This window comes from Bufo gargarizans, unplaced genomic scaffold (assembly GCF_014858855.1).
Source record: "Bufo gargarizans isolate SCDJY-AF-19 unplaced genomic scaffold, ASM1485885v1 original_scaffold_1567_pilon, whole genome shotgun sequence".
Lineage (NCBI taxonomy): Eukaryota > Metazoa > Chordata > Amphibia > Anura > Bufonidae > Bufo > Bufo gargarizans.
In genome coordinates, this window is record NW_025334416.1 from 70,605 (window position 1) to 93,106 (window position 22,502).

General features: G+C 47.7%; 1 protein-coding gene across 1 annotated transcript; it reads right to left on the reverse strand.

Moving 5' to 3' along the window:
• Window positions 1-7,394: 7,394 nt before the first annotated feature.
• On the reverse strand, window positions 7,395-22,086 carry LOC122923394 (asialoglycoprotein receptor 1-like). Its single transcript, XM_044274191.1, has 9 exons — window positions 21,988-22,086; window positions 18,942-18,993; window positions 17,982-18,089; window positions 17,482-17,577; window positions 17,330-17,401; window positions 16,854-16,931; window positions 14,066-14,217; window positions 13,492-13,598; window positions 7,395-7,937 (listed from the first exon to the last, which is right to left on the reverse strand). The coding sequence occupies exons 1-9, from the start codon at window positions 21,994-21,996 to the stop codon at window positions 7,793-7,795; spliced, it is 819 nt and encodes a 272-aa protein (XP_044130126.1). The 5' UTR covers window positions 21,997-22,086; the 3' UTR covers window positions 7,395-7,792.
• Between the last annotated feature and the right edge of the window lie 416 nt (window positions 22,087-22,502).

Consider the following 22,502-nt stretch of genomic DNA (forward strand, 5'->3'; position numbering starts at 1 on the left):
TAACTTTGGGACAAACCTATCCAAAATTCACTTGAATAGGTTCAGGGGTCGAAAAGTTAGCAAAAGTATCTCAAAGGGCCGTAATCCTGGGGCAGGAGGCTGGCAAACAGCCCCCTCCAAAACACCGTGGAGCCACACATCTCTCCCCCCCCCCCCAGGGAAGACTAACCAGATACCTGACCTCACCCCGGTTGGTACCTGAGTTAGTCTGGCAGCCCACCCACAACCCAATACTGGACCTGTTGAATTTTGGGGCCTGGCTCTGTTCTGTATGTCCCCAGCTGTTAAGTGTGCATCTGCTACTCCTTGCTTTGTGGTTCTCCAGCTTGGAGCTGTAGGTACTTGGTGGGCAGAGGCCGACTGTGCTCTGCCCAGATGCCAGCTCTTCCGCTGGGGTGAGGGGGGTACAAGCCAGTCCTGTAACAAGGGGGTCGGTGGAGCAGAGGCTAGCGGCTCTCTGCCCTGATGCCAGCTCTTCCGCTGGGAAGGGATCAGTGGGTATTGCAGGCTCATCCCCTGCCCCCAGAACTCGGTTGGGAAGTAGCTGGGAAGGGGAGGGCTCGCTTACCCCCTCCTCCTGGTATCCCTGCGGAGATGGCTGGAGATCTGGTTGTTTGAGGGGGAGACCGACTGTCTCCTCTTTGGCTAAATAGCCCTGTTGCTGGGGGACAGGACCGACTGTCCCTACCCCCTGTGCTGTGAGTGCAGAGACCACGGTCCCATCTGCACAGTTGTGGGGCTTACTGTCTCCCCCTGGTGCATTAAGCTGCCGCTGGGGAGAGGGGGTAACGAGCTCCTCTCCCATACATACTTCCAGCCGCTGGGGAGGGCGACTGACCGCCTCCGCTCCCAATACAGTGTCCTGCTGCTGGGGAAAGGAGACTGGGCTCTCTATTCCCTGTAGGACACTCTGCCGCTGGGGGACAGGACCGACTGTCTCTGCCCCCTGTAACTCCGCCTAACGCTGGGGAATGGAGACTGGGCTCCCAATTCCCTGTACATCACACGGCCGCTGGGGAATGGAGACTGGGCTCCCAATTTCCTGCAAATCATGCTGCTGCTGGGGGGCAGGAACAACTACCTCTTCCCCCTGTAACTCAGCCTGCCGCTGGGGAGGGAGGCCGCTGCTCTCCCCTCCCTGCATTTCACACTGCCTTCCCGGCATATCACTCTGCTGCTGGGGGGCAGGAACAACTACCTCTGCCCCCTGTAACTCAGCCTGCCGCTGGGGAGGGAGGCCGCTGCTCTCCCCTCCCTGCACTTCACACTGCCGCTGGAGAATGGAGACTGGGCTCCCACTGTCCCGCAACTGTAACTTCCGATGGAGGTCCACCCAACGTGGCAGATGACCGTCACTTTCTGCCCGGTATAGTAGGGTCTTGAACACTAGACTCCTCGAACGTTACATATTTCTCAGCTGGATTGGGTCCGAAGAAGTTCAGCCGCAACCACATCATACGGTCAAATTCCTCCCCAGAGTATCTGTACTCCACTGCTGGTTCCATCCTGGTGCTTTTAGGGTCACTGTACTGAGACATGCGTTGCCCTTAAGTTGTAGAATCCAAAGAAATGGTCCTGTGTGTGCGGAGCGCAGCGCTGAGGTAGTGAGTGATGTCAGTAGTGTCCTGTGTGTGCGGAGCGCAGCGCTGAGGTAGTGAGTGATGTCAGTAGTGTCCTGTGTGTGCGGAGCGCAGCTCTGAGGTAGTGAGTGATGTCAGTAGTGTCCTGTGTGTGCGGAGCGCAGCGCTGAGGTAGTGAGTGATGTCAGTAGTGTCCTGTGTGTGCGGAGCGCAGCTCTGAGGTAGTGAGTGATGTCAGTAGTGTCCTGTGTGTGCGGAGCGCAGCGCTGAGGTAGTGAGTGATGTCAGTAGTGTCCTGTGTGTGCGGAGCGCAGCGCTGAGGTAGTGAGTGATGTCAGTAGTGTCCTGTGTGTGCGGAGCGCAGCGCTGAGGTAGTGAGTGATGTCAGCAGTGTCCTGTGTGTGCGCAGTGCAGCGCTGAGGTAGTGAGTGATGTCAGTAGTGTCCTGTGTGTGCGGAGCGCAGCGCTGAGGTAGTGAGTGATGTCAGTAGTGTCCTGTGTGTGCGGAGCGCAGCTCTGAGGTAGTGAGTGATGTCAGTAGTGTCCTGTGTGTGCGGAGCGCAGCGCTGAGGTAGTGAGTGATGTCAGTAGTGTCCTGTGTGTGCGGAGCGCAGCGCTGAGGTAGTGAGTGATGTCAGTAGTGTCCTGTGTGTGCGGAGCGCAGCGCTGAGGTAGTGAGTGATGTCAGCAGTGTCCTGTGTGTGCGCAGTGCAGCGCTGAGGTAGTGAGTGATGTCAGTAGTGTCCTGTGTGTGCGGAGCGCAGCGCTGAGGTAGTGAGTGATGTCAGCAGTGTCCTGTGTGTGCGGAGCGCAGCGCTGAGGTAGTGAGTGATGTCAGTAGTGTCCTGTGTGTGCGGAGCGCAGCGCTGAGGTAGTGAGTTATGTCAGTAGTGTCCTGTGTGTGCAGAGCGCAGCGCTGAGGTAGTGAGTGATGTCAGTAGTGTCCTGTGTGTGCGGAGCGCAGCGCTGAGGTAGTGAGTGATGTCAGTAGTGTCCTGTGTGTGCGGAGCGCAGCGCTGAGGTAGTGAGTGATGTCAGTGGTGTCCTATGTGTGCGGAGCGCAGCGCTGAGGTAGTGAGTGATGTCAGTAGGGTCCTGTGTGTTCTGGTGCCTTTGAGCTGTGTGCCTTTGGCCATCGACCCCTCACAATACTCAGTCCACAAACTGCATAGACTCTTGATGCTCTACGAGCTGCTTCCCCTGGTAGACTCACTGTGCCATGTCACATGCCATACACGGATGACATTATTGGCTAGCCTATTAGATACAGTAACAGGGTGTAGGAATAATAGTGCCCGCTCTGGGGTACTGCAAATTTCCCTACATGATTGTCCCTCCTTGATTTATTCTCCATGTTTGTCCCTTCATGATCATCTCCTCTATAGTTTACTCTCCAGGATTTTCCCTCCATGGTTGACCCTCCATGATTGTCCCTCTATGATTGACCCTCCATGATTGTCTTTCCATGATTGACCTGTTGTGATTGTTCCTCCATGTTTGTCCCTCCTTTATTGTACCTCGATAGTTTACCTTCAACGATTTTCCTTGCATGGATGTCTCTCCATAAATGATCCTCTATGGTTGATCCTCCTTGTTTGATCTTCTATGATTGTCCATCCATCATTTATCCTCCTTGATTGTCCCTCCATGGTTGACCCACTGTGATTGTCCTTCCATGATTGTCCCTCCATGACTGACCCTCTTTGATTCTCCCTCCATGATTAATTTTCCATAACTAACCCTTCATGATTGTCCCTGTATTGTAAGGGTAATGGACTGATTGGTTCTCCCCTTTAATTCTGGTAACTTTGTGTAATAGTTTATAAGTTTCCCTTGTAATATAGTGGATTAGCGATAGTACCCATCCCCCATTGTGCTGATAAGACCACGTTCCTGAGTGATCTCAGAGACATGTGTGATGCACACTGGAGGAGGGGCTGCTGCCCACCTTCACTCTGAAGACTCCACTAGGCCCTGCATTCTCGGTAGGATGTGAGCATTATTGCCCTATCTCTCTTGTACACCCTGGGGGGTCAGTCATGTGCTATAAGTGGGGTGACAGCCATTGGTTATAGCATGATCGACGTTTATTTACTTTTTATTATCCTGTATGTGATTTCTTTGTGTTATCGTATATTTAATCACTTAGTAAATATATTTATTCACGTAGCCTGCGTAAGATTATGCATTCTCAGATCGTTCAGATTCACCTTACGTTACAATCCCTCTATGATTTACCCTTCATGATTGTCCCTCTTTGATTGTCCCTCCCCTATTCACCCTCTATGATTTATGTCCCTGTAAGATTATCTCTCCATGACTGTCTCTCTATGGTTGTCGCTCTATGACTGTCTCTCTATGTTTGTAGCTCCATGATAGACCCTCCACGAGTGTCCGTTTATGATTGTTCCTCTATAAGGGATGCACTATGATCGTTCCTCCACGATTGATCCTCCATAATGGTCCTGCTAGCAGTATTTCTATCAAGGAAAGTTAAGGTGAAATTCTGAGGAATCACAAGGTTTCTGAAGAACGGAAGTGACTCGAGATTACACGGAGCGACATTCTGGAGCCAGGAACCGGTCTTGTAGTGGAGACAGAAGGGGCCCTCTTCCAGGTCACTTCCTGTTGTCCTCCATGCTCTACAGTCCAGGCACACATTGTTGGACATTCAGATGTGTGTGTGGAAAAGATTGCTCAGCAGCCCTCACACAGGAAGGTTGTGATCTTATCTGCGGGTGCAGCGGTGATGGGCTCCACTGCTAGGAATAACACTCAGCACTTCAGTAATGGCTTGTAGGAAAACACCAGTTTATGAGCTGTATAAAAAGGAGAGGAGCTCCATCCTGGGGGTGGTCTGCACCACCACAGCCTGCCATGCTTGGGCCCCTATATATGGCAGGTGGTTGTTAGGCTCCACACTTGGGCCCCTATGCATGGTAGGTAGTGGTGGGGCGCCATACAATAGGCTCAATACAATAAGCTCCTTGTATAGACATCATACAAAGACTCCATATGTAGCCTCCATAAATAGACTACATACATGAGCCCCATACATATCCTCCATATATGGACTCCTCACACAGGTTCTATACTATAGACTCCATACATAGGCTTTACCCATAGACTTCATACAGAGACTGCATACATGGGCTTTGTACCTAGGTTCTATACATAGACTCCATACATGAGTTCCATATATATACTCCATACATAGCCTTCGTATATGAGCTCCATACATAGACTCCATACATAGCCATTATACATAGACTCCATACATGAGTTACATACATAGATTCCATACATGGACTCCTCACACAGGTTCTGTACTATAGACTCCATACATGGACTCCTTACATAGACTCCATACATAACTTTCATACATGCGCTCCATACATAGGCTTCATACATGGCATTCATACATGAGGTCAATACATAGCCTTCATACATGGACTCCATACATAGCCTTCATACATGGGCTCCATATATAGCCTTCATACATAGACTCCATACATAGCCTTCATACATGGACTCCATACATAGCCTTCATACATGGGCTCCATACATAGCATTCATACATAGCCTTCATACCTGGGCTCCATATATAGCCTTTATGCATAGCCTTCATACATGGTCTATATACTTAGCCTTCATACATACCCTTCATATATGGGCTCCATACATATCCTTCATACATTCGCTCCATACATAGCCTTCGTACATGGGCTCTATACGTAGCCTTCATACATGGGCTCTATACATAACCTTCATACATGGACTCCCTGCATAGCCTTCATACATGGGCTCTAAACATAGCCTTCATACATGGGCTCTATACATAGCTCTCATACATCAGCTTCTTACATAGCCTTCATGCATAAACTTCATACATAGCCTTCACACATGGACTCCATACATAGCCTTCACACATGGGTTGCATACATAGCTTTTATACATGGGCTCCTTGCATAGCCTTCATTTATCGGCTCCTTACATAGCCTTTATACATTGGCTCCATACATAAGCTCCATACTTAGACTTCATACATGGGCTCCATACATAGCCTTAATACGTGGGCTCTATACATAGCCTTCATACATAGCCTTCATACATGAGCTCTATGCATAGCCTTCACACATGGACTCTATACATAACCTTCACACATGGGCTGCATACATAGCTTTTATACATGGGCTGCATACATAGCTTTTATACATGGGCTCCATACATAGCTTTCATACATGGGCTCCATACATAGCCTTTATCCATGACCTCCATACATAGCCATCACACATGGGCTCTTTACATAGCCTTCATACATCATCTCCTTACATACATAAACGTCACACATAGCCTTCATACATGGGCTCCTTACATAGCCTTCATACATAGGTTCCTTACATAGCCTTCATACATAAACGTCACACATAGCCTTCATACATGAGCTCCTTACATAGCACTTATATATCGTCTCCTTACACAGTCTTCATACATAGGTTCCATACTTAGACTTCATACATGGGCTCTATACATAGCCTTCATACCTCAACTCCTTACATAGCCTTTATACATAGACTTCATACATAGCCTTCATACATGGGCTCCATACATAGCTTTCATACTTGGGCTCCATACATGGCCTTCATCCATGAGCTCCATACATAGCCTTCATCCATGAGCTCCATACATAGCCTTCACATATGGGCTCTTTACATAGTCTTCATACATCAGCTCCTTACATAGCCTTCATACAAAAACTTCACACATAGCCTTCATACATCGGCTCCTTACATAGCCCTCATATATCAGCTCCTTACATAGGCTTCATACATAGGCTCCATACTTAGACTTCATACATTGGCTCTATGCATAGCCTTCATACATCAACTCCCTACATAGCCTTCATACATAAACTTCATACATAGCCTTCACACGTGGGATCCTTACGTAGCCTTCATACATTGGCTCCATACATAGCATTCATACATAGATTTCATACATTCACTCAATAACCTAGACTCCATATAAAGACTTCTGGGGTCCTTTTAGACGCCGTTCGTAATACCCCTGAGCTGGTGCATGATGCGCCTAAGTTATGTAGATTCGCCGGCCTTCCTTGCTGGTGTAGATTTGCATATTTTTCTACACCTAAAACAGCGCAGAAAATGTTAAGTGAGACGGGCCGGCGCGCCCCCTTCCCCACCCATGCCACACAACCTTTTGTAGACCTGGCGTGAGCCAGGAAAAGAAGCAGATTTGTCCGCAAATCCCCTTTGCAACTGAATCTGGGACAGATATACGCCAAAAATTGGTGTATATTTATTAATAATAGACCCCCTTCATACATTGACTCCATACCAAGACTTCATATGTAGACTTCATGCATTGACTCCATACATGAAAGATAGCTTAGATATAGGACCTATAGCTTCAGGACTGTAAAATTGTAAAAGTAAGAGATGGAGAGGTAAGTACTCTCTGGTGAGGCTGAGGGTGGCTCTTACAGTCTCCACATGTGATGGTGCACTTGTCTACATCGAGGTCGATGGCTCCTCACACTTTATAGCATTTTTTTCCCATGGGCTCATACATACATAACCCTCACCCACTCATCTTTGGTCCTGGACAAATAAGCTCTGATCCCAGGAAGCACCATGTTGTCACTGTCACCTCCAGGGGTTCGTGGTGCAATGAGGTCTTACCCTCATACTTTATCTTCTCCCCTCCATAGATGTAGGAGTGATAGGTTCCTAGGGTCCCTATAGGTAAGGGGGCTTCATATGGTCTGGTGTTCTCATCACATATCATCATATATTGATCAGAATATCACAATTTATTTAATTACACTAGTCATTAAAATATAAGATGAGGATCGCGAGGGTCTTCTTCACCTGAGGAGCCTTGTAAGAACTTCACAGGTGACATGAGAAGTGACCATTGGAAGATACCTTGTGAAGCTGCAGGAAACGCCAGGAGCGATCATTGCGGATTAGTTTATCGATTTAGTATATTCTCACATGAAGCGTCATCCACACGGACCTTCTACATGATCCTTCAGGATAGTCCTCCTATAGGACATACATGTATCTCCTACCAAACCTCCAAGCTCCATACATTTCTATATATTTCTCCATCGTGTCTGACTGGCATGTCAGATGTCATAGCTGATAGTCCACAGAGATGTCATCGAAGCCTTGTACCTTCTCTTCCTCTCACATGTTCACTTCACAAATGTACCCATAGGGTCGTGAGCAGTGATCGTCGTTCCATTCGCCAGTCTTCAGGAGATGAGCACAGTCTTCTCCTCCACCAAGTCCATGGCCAAAAAACTCATCAGGCTGACCTGGCAGCCAGTTCCTAGCGCATGAAGGGAAAACAAAGGTACATGAAATGACATACTGATGCTTGGGGTACAGGATAGTGACACTGACACTCGGGGTACAGGATGATGACACTGATACTTGGGGTACAGGATAGTGACACTGATACTTGGGGTACAGGATAGTGACACTGACATTCGGGGTACAGGATGATGACACTGACACTCGGGGTACAGGATAATGACACTGATACTTGGGGTACAGGATAGTGACACTGACATTCGGGGTACAGGATGATGACACTGACACTCGGGGTACAGGATAATGACACTGACACTCGGGGTACAGGATAATGACGCTGACACTCTGGGTACAGGATAATGACTCTGACACTCGGGGTACAGGATAATGACGCTGACACTCGGGGTACAGGATAATGACACTGACACTCGGGGTACAGGATAATGACACTGACACTTGGGGTACAGGATAATGACACTCTGACACTTGGGGTACAGGATAATGACACTGACACTCGGGGTACAGGATACTGACGCTGACACTCTGGGTACAGGATAATGACACTGACACTCGGGGTACAGGATAATGACACTGACACTTGGGGTACAGGATAATGACACTGACACTTGGGGTACAGGATAATGACACTCTGACACTTGGGGTACAGGATAATGACACTGACACTCGGGGTACAGGATACTGACGCTGACACTCGGGGTACAGGATAATGACACTGACACTTGGGGTACAGGATAATGACGCTGACACTCGGGGTACAGGATAATGACGCTGACACTCGGGGTACAGGATAATGACGCTGACACTCGGGGTACAGGATAATGACACTGACACTCGGGGTACAGGATAATGACACTGACACTTGGGGTACAGGATAATGACACTCTGACACTTGGGGTACAGGCTAATGACACTGACACTCGGGGTACAGGATAATGACACTGACACTCGGGGTACAGGATAATGACGCTGACACTTGGGGTACAGGATAATGACACGCTGACACTTGGGGTACAGGCTAATGACACTGACACTCGGGGTACAGGATGATGACACTTGGGGTACAGGATGATGACGCTGACACTCGGGGTACAGGATAATGACACTGACACTTGGGGTACAGGATAATGACACGCTGACACTTGGGGTACAGGCTAATGACACTGACACTTGGGGCACAGGATAATGACGCTGACACTCGGGGTACAGGATAATGACACTGACACTTGGGGTGCAGGATAATGACACTGACACTCGGGGTACAGGATAATGACACGCTGACACTCGGGGTACAGGATAATGACACTGACGCTTGGGGTACAGGATAATGGCACTGACACTCGGGGTACAGGATAATGACACTGACACTCGGGGTACAGGATAATGACGCTGACACTCGGGGTACAGGATAATGACACTGACACTCGGGGTACAGGATAATGACGCTGACACTCGGGGTACAGGATAATGACACTGACGCTTGGGGTACAGGATGATGACACTGACATTCGGGGTACAGGATAATGATGCTGACACTCGGGGTACAGGATAATGACACTCGGGGTACAGGATAATGACACTGATATTCGGGGTACAGGATAAGGACACTGACACTCGGGGTACAGGATGATGACACTGACACTCGGGGGGTACAGGATAATGACGCTGACACTCGGGGAACAGGATGATGACACTGACATTCGGGGTACAGGATAATGACACTGACACTCGGGGTACAGGATAATGACGCTGACACTCGGGGGGTACAGGATAATGACGCTGACACTCGGGGAACAGGATGATGACACTGACATTCGGGGTACAGGATAATGACACTGACACTCGGGGTACAAGATAATGACGCTGACACTCGGGGTACAGGATAATGACACTGACACTCGGGGTACAGGATGATGACACTGACACTCGGGGTACAGGATAATGACGCTGACACTCGGGGTACAGGATAATGACGCTGACACTCGGGGTACAGGATAATGACACTGACACTCGGGGTACAGGATAATGACACTGACACTGGGGGTACAGGATAATGACACTGACACTCGGGGTACAGGATAATGACGCTGACACTCGGGGTACAGGATAATGACGCTGACACTCGGGGTACAGGATAATGACGCTGACACTCGGGGTACAGGATAATGACACTGACACTCGGGGTACAGGATAGTGACACTGACACTCGGGGTGCAGGATACTGACACTGACACTCGGGGTACAGGATAATGACGCTGACACTCGGGGTACAGGATAATGACACTGACACTCTGGGTACAGGATAATGACACTGACACTCGGGGTACAGGATGATGACACTGACACTCGGGGTACAGGATAATGACGCTGACACTCGGGGTACAGGATAATGACGCTGACACTCGGGGTACAGGATAATGACGCTGACACTCGGGGTACAGGATAATGACACTCGGGGTACAGGATAATGACACTCGGGGTACAGGATAATGACGCTGACACTCGGGGTACAGGATAATGACACTGACACTCGGGGTACAGGATAATGACACGCTGACACTCGGGGTACAGGATAATGACACTGACACTTGGGGTACAGGATGATGACACTGACACTCGGGGTACAGGATAATGACGCTGACACTCGGGGAACAGGATAATGACGCTGACACTCGGGGTACAGGATAATGACACTGACGCTTGGGGTACAGGATGATGACACTGACATTCGGGGTACAGGATAATGATGCTGACACTCGGGGTACAGGATAATGACACTCGGGGTACAGGATAATGACACTGATATTCGGGGTACAGGATAATGACGCTGACACTCGGGGAACAGGATGATGACACTGACATTCGGGGTACAGGATAATGACACTGACACTCGGGGTACAGGATAATGACGCTGACACTCGGGGTACAGGATAATGACACTGACACTCGGGGTACAGGATGATGACACTGACACTCGGGGTACAGGATAATGACGCTGACACTCGGGGTACAGGATAATGACGCTGACACTCGGGGTACAGGATAATGACACTGACACTCGGGGTACAGGATAATGACACTGACACTGGGGGTACAGGATAATGACGCTGACACTCGGGGTACAGGATAATGACGCTGACACTCGGGGTACAGGATAATGACACTGACACTCGGGGTACAGGATAGTGACACTGACACTCGGGGTGCAGGATACTGACACTGACACTCGGGGTACAGGATACTGACGCTGACACTCTGGGTACAGGATAATGACACTGACACTGGGGGTACAGGATGATGACACTGACACTCGGGGTACAGGATAATGACGCTGACACTCGGGGTACAGGATAATGACGCTGACACTCGGGGTACAGGATAATGACGCTGACACTCGGGGTACAGGATAATGACACTCGGGGTACAGGATAATGACACTCGGGGTACAGGATAATGACGCTGACACTCGGGGTACAGGATAATGACACTGACACTCGGGGTACAGGATAATGACACGCTGACACTCGGGGTACAGGATAATGACACTGACACTTGGGGTACAGGATGATGACACTGACACTCGGGGTACAGGATAATGACACGCTGACACTCGGGGTACAGGATAATGACACTGACACTCGGGGTACAGGATAATGACGCTGACACTCGGGTACAGGATAATGACACTGACACTCGGGGTACAGGATAATGACACGCTGACACTCGGGGTACAGGATAATGACACTGACACTTGGGGTACAGGATGATGACACTGACACTCGGGGTACAGGATAATGACACGCTGACACTCGGGGTACAGGATAATGACGCTGACACTCGGGGTACAGGATGATGACGCTGACACTCGGGGTACAGGATAATGACACTGACACTCGGGGTACAGGATAATGACACTGACACTTGGGGTGCAGGATAATGACACTGACACTCGGGGTACAGGATAATGACACGCTGACACTCGGGGTACAGGATAATGACACTCGGGGTACAGGATAATGACACTGATACTTGGGGTACAGGATAATGACACTGACACTCGGGGTACAGGATAATGACACTGACACTCGGGGTACAGGATAATGACACTGACACTCGGGGTACAGGATAATGACGCTGACACTCGGGGTACAGGATAATGACACTGACACTCGGGGTACAGGATGACACTGACACTCGGGGTACAGGATAATGACACTGACACTCGGGGTACAGGATAATGACACTGACACTCGGGGTACAGGATAATGACACTGACGCTCGGGGTACAGGATAATGACGCTGACACTCGGGATACAGGATAATGACACTGACACTCGGGGTACAGGATAATGACACTGACACTCGGGGTACAGGATAATGACGCTGACACTCGGGGTACAGGATAATGACACTCGGGGTACAGGATAATGACACTGATATTCGGGGTACAGGATAATGACGCTGACACTCGGGGTACAGGATGATGACACTGACATTCGGGGTACAGGATAATGACGCTGACACTCGGGGTACAGGATAATGACGCTGACGCTCGGGGTACAGGATAATGACGCTGACACTCGGGGTACAGGATAATGACACTGACACTCGGGGTACAGGATAATGACACTGACGCTCGGGGTACAGGATAATGACGCTGACACTCGGGGTACAGGATAAAGACACTGACACTCGGGGTACAGGATAATGACGCTGACACTCGGGGTACAGGATAATGACGCTGACGCTCGGGGTACAGGATGATGACACTGACATTCGGGGTACAGGATAATGACGCTGACACTCGGGGTACAGGATAATGACGCTGACACTCGGGGTACAGGATAATGACGCTGACACTCGGGGTACAGGATAATGACACTGACACTCGGGGTACAGGATGATGACGCTGACACTCGGGGTACAGGATAATGACACTGACACTCGGGGTACAGGATAATGACGCTGACACTCGGGGTACAGGATAATGACGCTGACACTCGGGGTACAGGATAATGACACTGACGCTCGGGGTACAGGATAATGACACTGACACTCGGGGTACAGGATAATGACACTGACACTCGGGGTACAGGATAATGACACTGACATTCGGGGTACAGGATGATGACACTGACATTCGGGGTACAGGATAATGACGCTGACACTCGGGGTACAGGATAATGACGCTGACACTCGGGGTACAGGATAATGACGCTGACACTCGGGGTACAGGATAATGACACTGACACTCGGGGTACAGGATAATGACGCTGACACTCGGGGTACAGGATAATGACACTGACACTCGGGGTACAGGATAATGACGCTGACACTCGGGGTACAGGATAATGACGCTGACACTCGGGGTACAGGATAATGACACTGACGCTCGGGGTACAGGATAATGACACTGACACTCGGGGTACAGGATAATGACACTGACACTCGGGGTACAGGATAATGACACTGACGCTCGGGGTACAGGATGCCTTCTTATATCTGGGGGTCCGTTGACCAGATATAATTGCCCCCCAGCCTTTTCTACTTACTTTAGGCCAGAGTCGTACTTGGTTCCGTCCACCCACTTCCAGTCTCCGGTCACGTCCGTCAGCCCAATCCAGGTGTATTTCCCTTTTGTTATTCCAAATAAGAAATTCTGTGGAGAGAAGAGAACGTTTTTATGGCCGCCCTGCTTCTCCCGTCTCCCTCGCTTTCTGAGGGGTTTGGGGAGGTGGTCGATAGTGGGGCTCCATGCCCACCCTGCAGTGACCCACCCCGGATGGGTGTAATGCACCCTCCCCTCTCTACCTGTCTATATATTCAGACTCCCTGTACTAAGGGCTTGTTCACATGAATGCCGCCCATGTGCCTTCCGCAATTTACGGACCGGACGGCCGGCCCTTTATAAAAATGCCTATTCTTGTCCGCAAAACATGACTTATACTTTTTTTGGGGCCTTCGGAACGGAGCAACAGAATCGTACACCTTACGGAGTGCTGTCTGCATCTTTTGTAGCCCCATGGGTCCACACCCAATCCGCAACGAATGCGGCTCGGATGCAGAACCAAACCACGGTCGTGTGACTGAGCCCTAAAACTGAAGAACCCATACATCTTCACTCACCTGCTCTTCCTCGGTGTTGATGACGACCAAATGAGCTTTCTTAGCTTCACAGATTCTTTTGGCAGCGTCCCATGAATTTCCCTCTCTGGAGTAGAAGTAACAGCTGAGGTCATTCTTAACCCAGTCAGTAGCACAGACAATATCTTCAGAGCCTTCATGTAGAAGAGGAGACAGTTTCAATGAGAGACCAAGAGGTGAGAACATGACCTGGAGATGACATTATGACCAGGAGATGACATCAAGACCAGCAGAGGACAACATGAACTGGAGAGCACATGACCTGGTCATAACATCATAACCTGGATGACATCATGACCTGGATATGACATTATAATCTGGAGGCAACATTATGACCCAGAGATGTCCTCATCTGGTGATAACATCATAGTGAGGACATAGTCACCTGTAGAAGACATCATGAACTGGAGATGATACATACATAGAACTACAAGTAGCAGCACACTGCTTAATGTACAAAGACATCAGTGAACGGTGAATTCATGGGGAAAAAGGAAACTGCATTGTTACGGTCCGTACTGTAAGAAAAAGGAGAAGCTCTTTGTGCATATTATTGATCAAAAACATCTACCCTCTACAAGGTGGCTTCCAACAGATGGCACCTACTCTAACACAGGCCTCTCCTGAGCTATCATCCTGGTATCTGGGCAACGTAAGGTCCTGCTTTGTGATACTTCCTACTCAAATACAGCCCTCTCCTGGGCTATCACCCTTCTATCTGGGCAACGTAAGGTCCAGCTATGTGATACTTCTTACTCAAATACAGCCCTCTCCTGGGCTATCAGCCTGCTATCTGGTCAATGTAAGGTCCAGCTATGTGATACTTCCTACTCAAATACAGCCCTCTCCTGGGCTATCAGCCTGGTATCTGGGCAACGTAAGGTCCAGCTATGTGATACTTCCTACTGTAACACAGGCCTCTCCTGGGCTATCAGCCTGGTATCTGGGCAACGTAAGGTCCTGCTTTGTGATACTTCCTACTCTAACACAGGCCTCTCCTGGGCTATCAGCCTGCTATCTGGGCAACGTAAGGTCCAGCTATGTGATACTTCCTACTGTAACACAGGCCTCTCCTGGGCTATCAGCCTGGTATCTGGGCAACGTAAGGTCCTGCTTTGTGATACTTCCTACTCAAATACAGCCCTCTCCTGGGCTATCAGCCTGCTATCTGGGCAACGTAAGGTCCAGCTATGTGATACTTCTTACTCAAATACAGCCCTCTCCTGGGCTATCAGCCTGGTATCTGGGCAACGTAAGGTCCTGCTTTGTGATACTTCCTACTCAAATACAGGCCTCTCCTGGGCTATCAGCCTGGTATCTGGGCTACGTACGGTCCTGCTTTGTGATACTTCCTACTGTAACACAGGCCTCTCCTGGGCAATCAGCCTGCTATCTGGGCAACATAAGGTCCTGCTATGTGATACTCTAACAGAGGCCTCTCCTGAGCTATCATCCTGGTATCTGGGCAACGTAAAGTCCTGCTTTGTGATACTTCCTACTCAAATACAGCCCTCTCCTGGGCTATCACCCTTCTATCTGGGCAATGTAAGGTCCAGCTATGTGATACTTCCTACTGCAACACAGGCCTCTCCTGGGCTATCAGCCTGCTATCTGGGCAACGTAAGGTCCAGCTATGTGATACTTCCTACTCTAACACAGGCCTGTCCTGGGCTATCAGCCTGGTATCTGGCCAACGTAAGGTCCTGCTTTGTGATACTTCCTACTGTAACACAGGCCTCTTCTGGGCAATCAGCCTGCTATCTGGGCAACATAAGGTCCTGCTATGTGATACTCTAACAGAGGCCTCTCCTGAGCTATCATCCTGGTATCTGGGCAACGTAAAGTCCTGCTTTGTGATACTTCCTACTCAAATACAGCCCTCTCCTGGGCTATCAGCCTGCTATCTGGGCAACGTAAGGTCCAGCTATGTGATACTTCCTACTGTAACACGGGCCTCTCCTGGGCTATCAGCCTGGTATCTGGGCAACGTAAGGTCCTGCTTTGTGATACTTCCTACTCAAATACAGGCCTCTCCTGGGCAATCAGCATGCTTTCTGGGCAACTTAAGGTCCAGCTATGTGATACTTCCTACTCTAACACAGGCCTGCCCTGGGCTATCAGCCTGCTATCTGGCCAACGTAAAGTCCAGCTATGTGATACTTCCTACTCTAACACAGGCCTGTCCTGGGCTATCAGCCTGCTATCTGGGCAACGTAAGGTCCAGCTATGTGATACTTCCTACTCTAACACAGGCCTCTCCTGGGCAATCAGCCTGCTATCTGGGCAACGTAAGGTCCTGCTATGTGATATTCCTACTCTAACAGAGGCCTCTCCTGGGCTATCAGCCTGCTATCTGGGAAACTTAAGGTCCGGTCCAGCTATGTGATACTTCCTACTCTATCTCAGGCCTATCCTGGGCTATCAGCCTGCTATCGGGGCAAAGTAGGATCCAGCTATGTAATGCTACTGATTAAAAGCACCATGTAGCTGGAGATGATGTGATCTAGTGAGGTCTGAGGACATGATCACCTGGAGATGACATTATTACCTGGTGAGGATATCATGACCTGGAAATGACATTATGACCTGGTGAGGACGTCATGACCTCAATAAGACTGTAGTGGAGGACATGTAGAATAGTTTCTTTTGCTTCCATCTCTTGCGTTTTTTGCCCCCCTTGCATTCAGCTTTGATTTGTGTCTAGTTCATTGATGGGTCATTGGCCATTTGCCCCCATGAGCTACAATACAGTTTTTCTTCTGAAACTCACTATTATCAAGTCTCTTTATCCGATTGGACATTCTGCTGATGGCAGCCAGCACTCTCTGCATATCGCTCTGCAGCTGACCTGAAAAAGCAAATGACAAATCAGATGACAAAGAAAAGTATTGAAATGGAGTGAAGTTTACCCTTGTGCCTATTCTCGTGACACCCTACACCCACTGGTCACGCAATTTACTTATGTTGGAAAGTCCAGCCAATGACTGATGAAATCTTACCATTGTTTATAACTTTGACAAGAAGACATGTTGTGCTTAAGGCCCAGGGTCGTAACTATAATTCACGGGGCCCATATGTAAGGAATGGCCCACATACTTTTACTACACCTACATGGTGGAAAGAGACCACCAGAAATCCACCACCACAGAAAAATATAACTTTCTGCATCTTAGTGGCCTCTTAACCTCTGGGCCCATAGCTCACCCTTTCTTCTTCCCTCACCTCCTGCCCCACCAATGAGTTTACCTATGGAGGTGTCTCCTTGGATGGTTTTCAAAGTGGTGTCCATCTGCTGTAATTTCTCCATCAGCTTGGTTCCTATGGAAAGAAGGCTGGAATAAGACAAGTTCTGCTTCTTGGCTTAGGGTATCATTCTCCTCCACTCATTAATGACTCACCGTCCTGAGACAGCTGACCAACCTTCATGTTTAGGCTCTCACTTAGGTTACCAATCTGGAACTCAGTGCTACGGTCAGCTGGCTTCTCCCCTGGGGCTGTGATTGCAAAAATAAACATTTTCAGTAAAAATCTAAGATTAGATCAATATATAAATTAGGGACGACATAAATGCGGTGGGAGGGAGCCCCTGTTGCAATGCTGAAATAACCCTGGAATCTTCACAGAGCTTGTGAGGAGACCACAGATCTGGTGTGATCTAGAGCTCCAAACAAAGAAAAGGTGCAAGGTAAAATGAAGTAAGTGATGGATACTATTATAGCTCTAGATAAGGGGTCTTCAACCTATGGTTCTCCGCTTGTGGCAAAACTACAACTCTTAGTATACACAGGCTATAAGGGCAGCAAAAGCCTGGAAACTATTGTGTAGACTGTGTATATATCTTCTCCTTTTCTTCTAGATTGAGAGATGAGTGGTGTATGAAGGACATGGGGGCACTTACTTCTAAACAAGATGATGAGAATGATTATGATGAAGAAGAGCAAGGCACAGAAAGTATACAGGCCATAGAGAAATCTTGAGGATGGCTGAGGAATCCACATCTTAATTTCTAGGAAAGAAGAACGTTGTCAGTCATGTTTTCTGGTCTTCACCTCAGTCCTGATAAACTCCATCTGTTAATCATAGATGAACCAACAGCCTGACAAAGCATAGATTCCCTGTTTGCCCTGGGTAGTCAGCCATTAGAACGACCAATCTATGAATATGGAGCGACCAGATTGAGAAGCACAGACTGGTGTGTCCTATCTGGAGAGCTGACAGGGTGATCCAAACAGTGGAAAATCTAAGGAGGTTAAGTGTTCTTAGCTTTAATCTTGAGACTGGAAAGGAGGGTGACTGGTGGTTCTGGTGGTACTACTGGGCTCAGATCTATGATGGGGCCCATCTCCACTACCATCTTAGGTCCAGACATAACTTATAGGCAGAATTTAAAAATGAAACTGAAAATGAACAGGACATAATTGGTTGACGGTGTGTGCATGAGCATGAAGGAAGAGGGTTGCAGCCTTTAAACCAGGGATGTCAAACTCGTGGCCCTCCAGCTGTTGCAAAACTACAACTCCCATCATGCCTGGGCATACTACAGCTATCAGGGAATGATGAGAGTTGTAGTTTTGCAACATCTGGAGGGCATGAGTTTGACATCCATGCTTTAAACCATTAATCTTCCAACAAGATGCTACAAGATTATTAGACGTTTGGTCTGATAACCAGGGAAATCTTGGAGACAACCAATATGGCCTCCATTATCGTTACGACAAAGGTTGTTGCTCATTTTCCCAGACTCTTGTGTGAGATGTATCAATGGTCAAAAGTTAGAGCTGCAATCCAGGAATGTGATGGATGATGTCTCAAGTATGTTACTTAAAGTTGTTCGACCTCCTCCTCTGGACACATTTACCTTCACTATCAGATGAGGCTTTCTGCAGGTCTTTGTAGTCTAGCAGCGTCTCCTGAAAGTGGAGGGAGAATAAGCTGTTAAGTCTATACTCATGACACTTGAAGTCCATAACCCTATACTCCAGGTACAAATCCAGAACATATCACCCCTTACCTTTTACTCCAGGTAGAACTCCAAACATCCAGTCCCTAACCCTGTACTCCGAGGAGAAATGAAGAACATCGACATTCTTCAACCCTATACTCCAAGGAGAAATCCAGAACATCTACATTCTTCAACCCTAAACTCCAGGGAGAAATTTAGAACATCTCGTCCCTAACCTTTTACTCCAGGTAGAAACCTAAAACATTTAGTCCCTAACCCTAAACGCGAGGGAGAAATCCAGAACATCTACGGTATATAACTCTATACTCCAGGGAGAAATCCAAAACAACTATGTCTCTAACCCTATACTAGAGGGAGAAATCCAGAACATCTAGTCCCCTACCCTATACTTAAAGGAGAAATCAAAATCATTTACATTCCCTAACTTTATACTCCCTGGGGAAATACAGAACATCTAGCCCCTAATCCTATACTCCAGGGAAAAATACAGAACGTCTACACTCTCAAACCCTGTACTCCAGGGAGAAATCCAGAACAGCTATGGTCTCTAACCCTATACTAGTGGGATAAATCCAGAACATACAGTACAGACCAAAAGTTTGGACACACCTTCTCATTCAAAGAGTTTTCTTTATTTTCATGACTATGACAATTGTAGATTCACACTGAAGGCATCAAAACTATGAATTATCACATGTGGAATTATATACATAACAAACAAGTGTGAAACAACTGAAAATATGTCATATTCTAGGTTCTTCACAGTAGCCACCTTTTGCTTTGATTACTGCTTTGCACACTCTTGGCATTCTCTTGATGAGCTTCCAGAGGTAGTCACCTGAAATGGTCTTCACTTCACAGGTGTGCCCTGTCAGGTGTAATAAGTGGGATTTCTTGCCTTATAAATGGGGTTGGGACCATCAGTTGCGTTGTGGAGAAGTCAGGTGGATACACAGCTGATAGTCCTACTGAATAGACTGTTAGAATTTGTATTATGGCAAGAAAAAAGCAGCTAAGTAAAGAAAAACGAGTGGCCATCATTACTCTAAGAAATGAAGGTCAGTCAGTCTGAAAAATTGGGAAAACTTTGAAAGTAAGGGCTATTTGACCATGAAGGAGAGTGATGGGGTGCTGCGCCAGATGACCTGGCCTCCACAGTCACCGGACCTGAACCCAATCGAGATGGTTTGGGGTGAGCTGGACCGCAGAGTGAAGGCAAAAGGGCCAACAAGTGCTAAGCATCTCTGAAAAATCCTTCAAGACTGTTGGAAGACCATTTCAGGTGACTACCTCTTGAAGCTCATCAAGAGAACGCCACGAGTGTGCAAAGCAGTAATCAAAGCAAAAGGTGGCTACTTTGAAGAACCTAGAATATGACATATTTTCAGTTGTTTCACACTTGTTTGTTATGTATATAATTCCACATGTGATAATTCATAGTTTTGATGCCTTCAGTGCGAATCTACAATTGTCATAGTCATGGAAATAAAGACAACTCTTTGAATGAGAAGGTGGGTCCAAACTTTTGGTCTGTACTGTATATGGTCTCTAACCCTATACTAGAGGGATACATCCAGAACATCTAGTCCCTTACCCTGTACTAGAGGGAGAAATCCAAAAAATCTATGGTCTCTAACCCTATACTCCAGGTATAAATCCAGAACATCTACAGTCAGTAACCCTATACTCCAGGGAGAAATCTTTAACATCAAGGACCAGATTTATCATTAGCTCAGGTCAGAATAATGGAGTGAAAAAGTCCCCAAAATGTCCCAAACGCTAAAACTGCGCACAAATTTGCGACTTTTTTCTGCTCTGCACTATGCTCGCCAGTTTTGTGAAAGTGGGCGTGTTTTCTTATGTAAATTAATCTCTAGACAGATTTACTATTGGGACTATTTAAAAAGTCACAAAAAAGTCGCAATTTCACTCCAGTGAGGACCATGCTTATCTTATGAGACTTTTTAATAGAACATGCGACTTTTTCATAAAAACGTGCGACTTTTTCGTAAAGACGTGCGACTTTTGAAAAGCTGCTTGCTGACGGATAAACTGCTACCGTCAAACCACATTTATTACAGTCTTAAAGGGCCGATCATAAATCTGACTCGGCTAAAACTGACTTTTGCCATATGTGAAAGTGGAGTGAGCGGTCAGAGTCATGATAAATCTGGCCCCTAGTCTCTAAGCCTATACTCCAGGGAGAAATCTAGAACATCTAGTTCCTAACCCTACACTCCAGGGAGAAGGCCAGAACATCTAATCCCTAGCCCTATGCTTCAGGGAGAGATCCAGAACATCTAGTCCCTAACCCTATCCTTCAGGTAGAAATCCATAATGTCCAGTCCATCACCCTATACTCCAAGTAGAAATCCAGAACATCTACAGTCCATAACTCTATACTTCAGGAACAAATCCGGAACATCTATAGTACCTAACTCCATGCTTCACGTACAAATCCAGAACACCTATGGTCCTTATCCCTACATTGCAGTTACTAATCCAGATAATCCAGAGCATCTATAGTTCCTAACACTTTACATCAGGTGCAAATCCAGAATATCTAAGGTTTCAAACCCCATACTATGACTACAGAGGCAAAGCATCTACTAGATCAGGGACCTTCAGCACTCCAGCTGCCGAGAAACTACAACTCCCAGCATACACACCAACTCAGCTACTCTTGTAACTCCTATAGAACTGAATGGAGCATTCTGGGAGTTGTAGTTACACAACAGCTGAAGTGTGGGATGTTGCTAACACTTGTGCTAGAACATTAACTACTACATCTACTACTATGAGCAACATTCACCAACAGCACAACCACCAGCTTCCACTGTCACCACCTCACAAGGAGAAGACGGGAGTAGATGACTATAGGAGGACCACTAATAACCAGTTGTAGATGGGGCTTGGTATCAGGATCTTAGCTCTGTATTACCTGAGGCATGCTCTTCTTCCTTTCTTCTTCCTCTGAGCTGTCTGCTGTCCCATCACTTGGTTTATAGGTCCAGCTATCCCTCTCTTGTCACGTCCCTTTATCAGGGAATTTGCAGCATGTGCATAAATTGGTTTCCTCTCCTTCCATGGTGAAGATTTGCAAGTTCCTCAGAACAGTTCCTTCTAGTTTTAGCATCAGATTGTGGAGATGATAGAAAGCCCCGATACTTCACACCAGTGCAGACTGTAGTATATCTGACTATAAATCCTACCTTCTGCATGGAGTTTGTATGTTCTCCCCGTGTACGTGGGTTTCCTCCGGTTTCCTCCCACACTCCAAAGACATACTGATAGGGACCTTGGATTGTGAGCCCTATTAGGGACAGTTGGATGATAATCTCTGTACAGCGCTGCGGAATATAGTAGCGCTATATAAGTGCATAAAATAAATAAATAAATTACCCCCTCCTGCCCACAGTTAGGTGCCCCCCATCTACTGAGCTTGGCTTGTAAACG

Excerpts from the sequence above, each read along its gene's own strand:
- LOC122923394 (XM_044274191.1), bottom strand. Across the intron at positions 18,090-18,941 it reads AGCCTCATCTGATAGTGAAG|AAATTAAGATGTGGATTCCT; the intron begins GTAAATGTGTCC and ends CTTCTTTCCTAG. Across the intron at positions 17,578-17,981 it reads TCTCATCATCTTGTTTAGAA|CCCCAGGGGAGAAGCCAGCT; the intron begins GTAAGTGCCCCC and ends TTGCAATCACAG.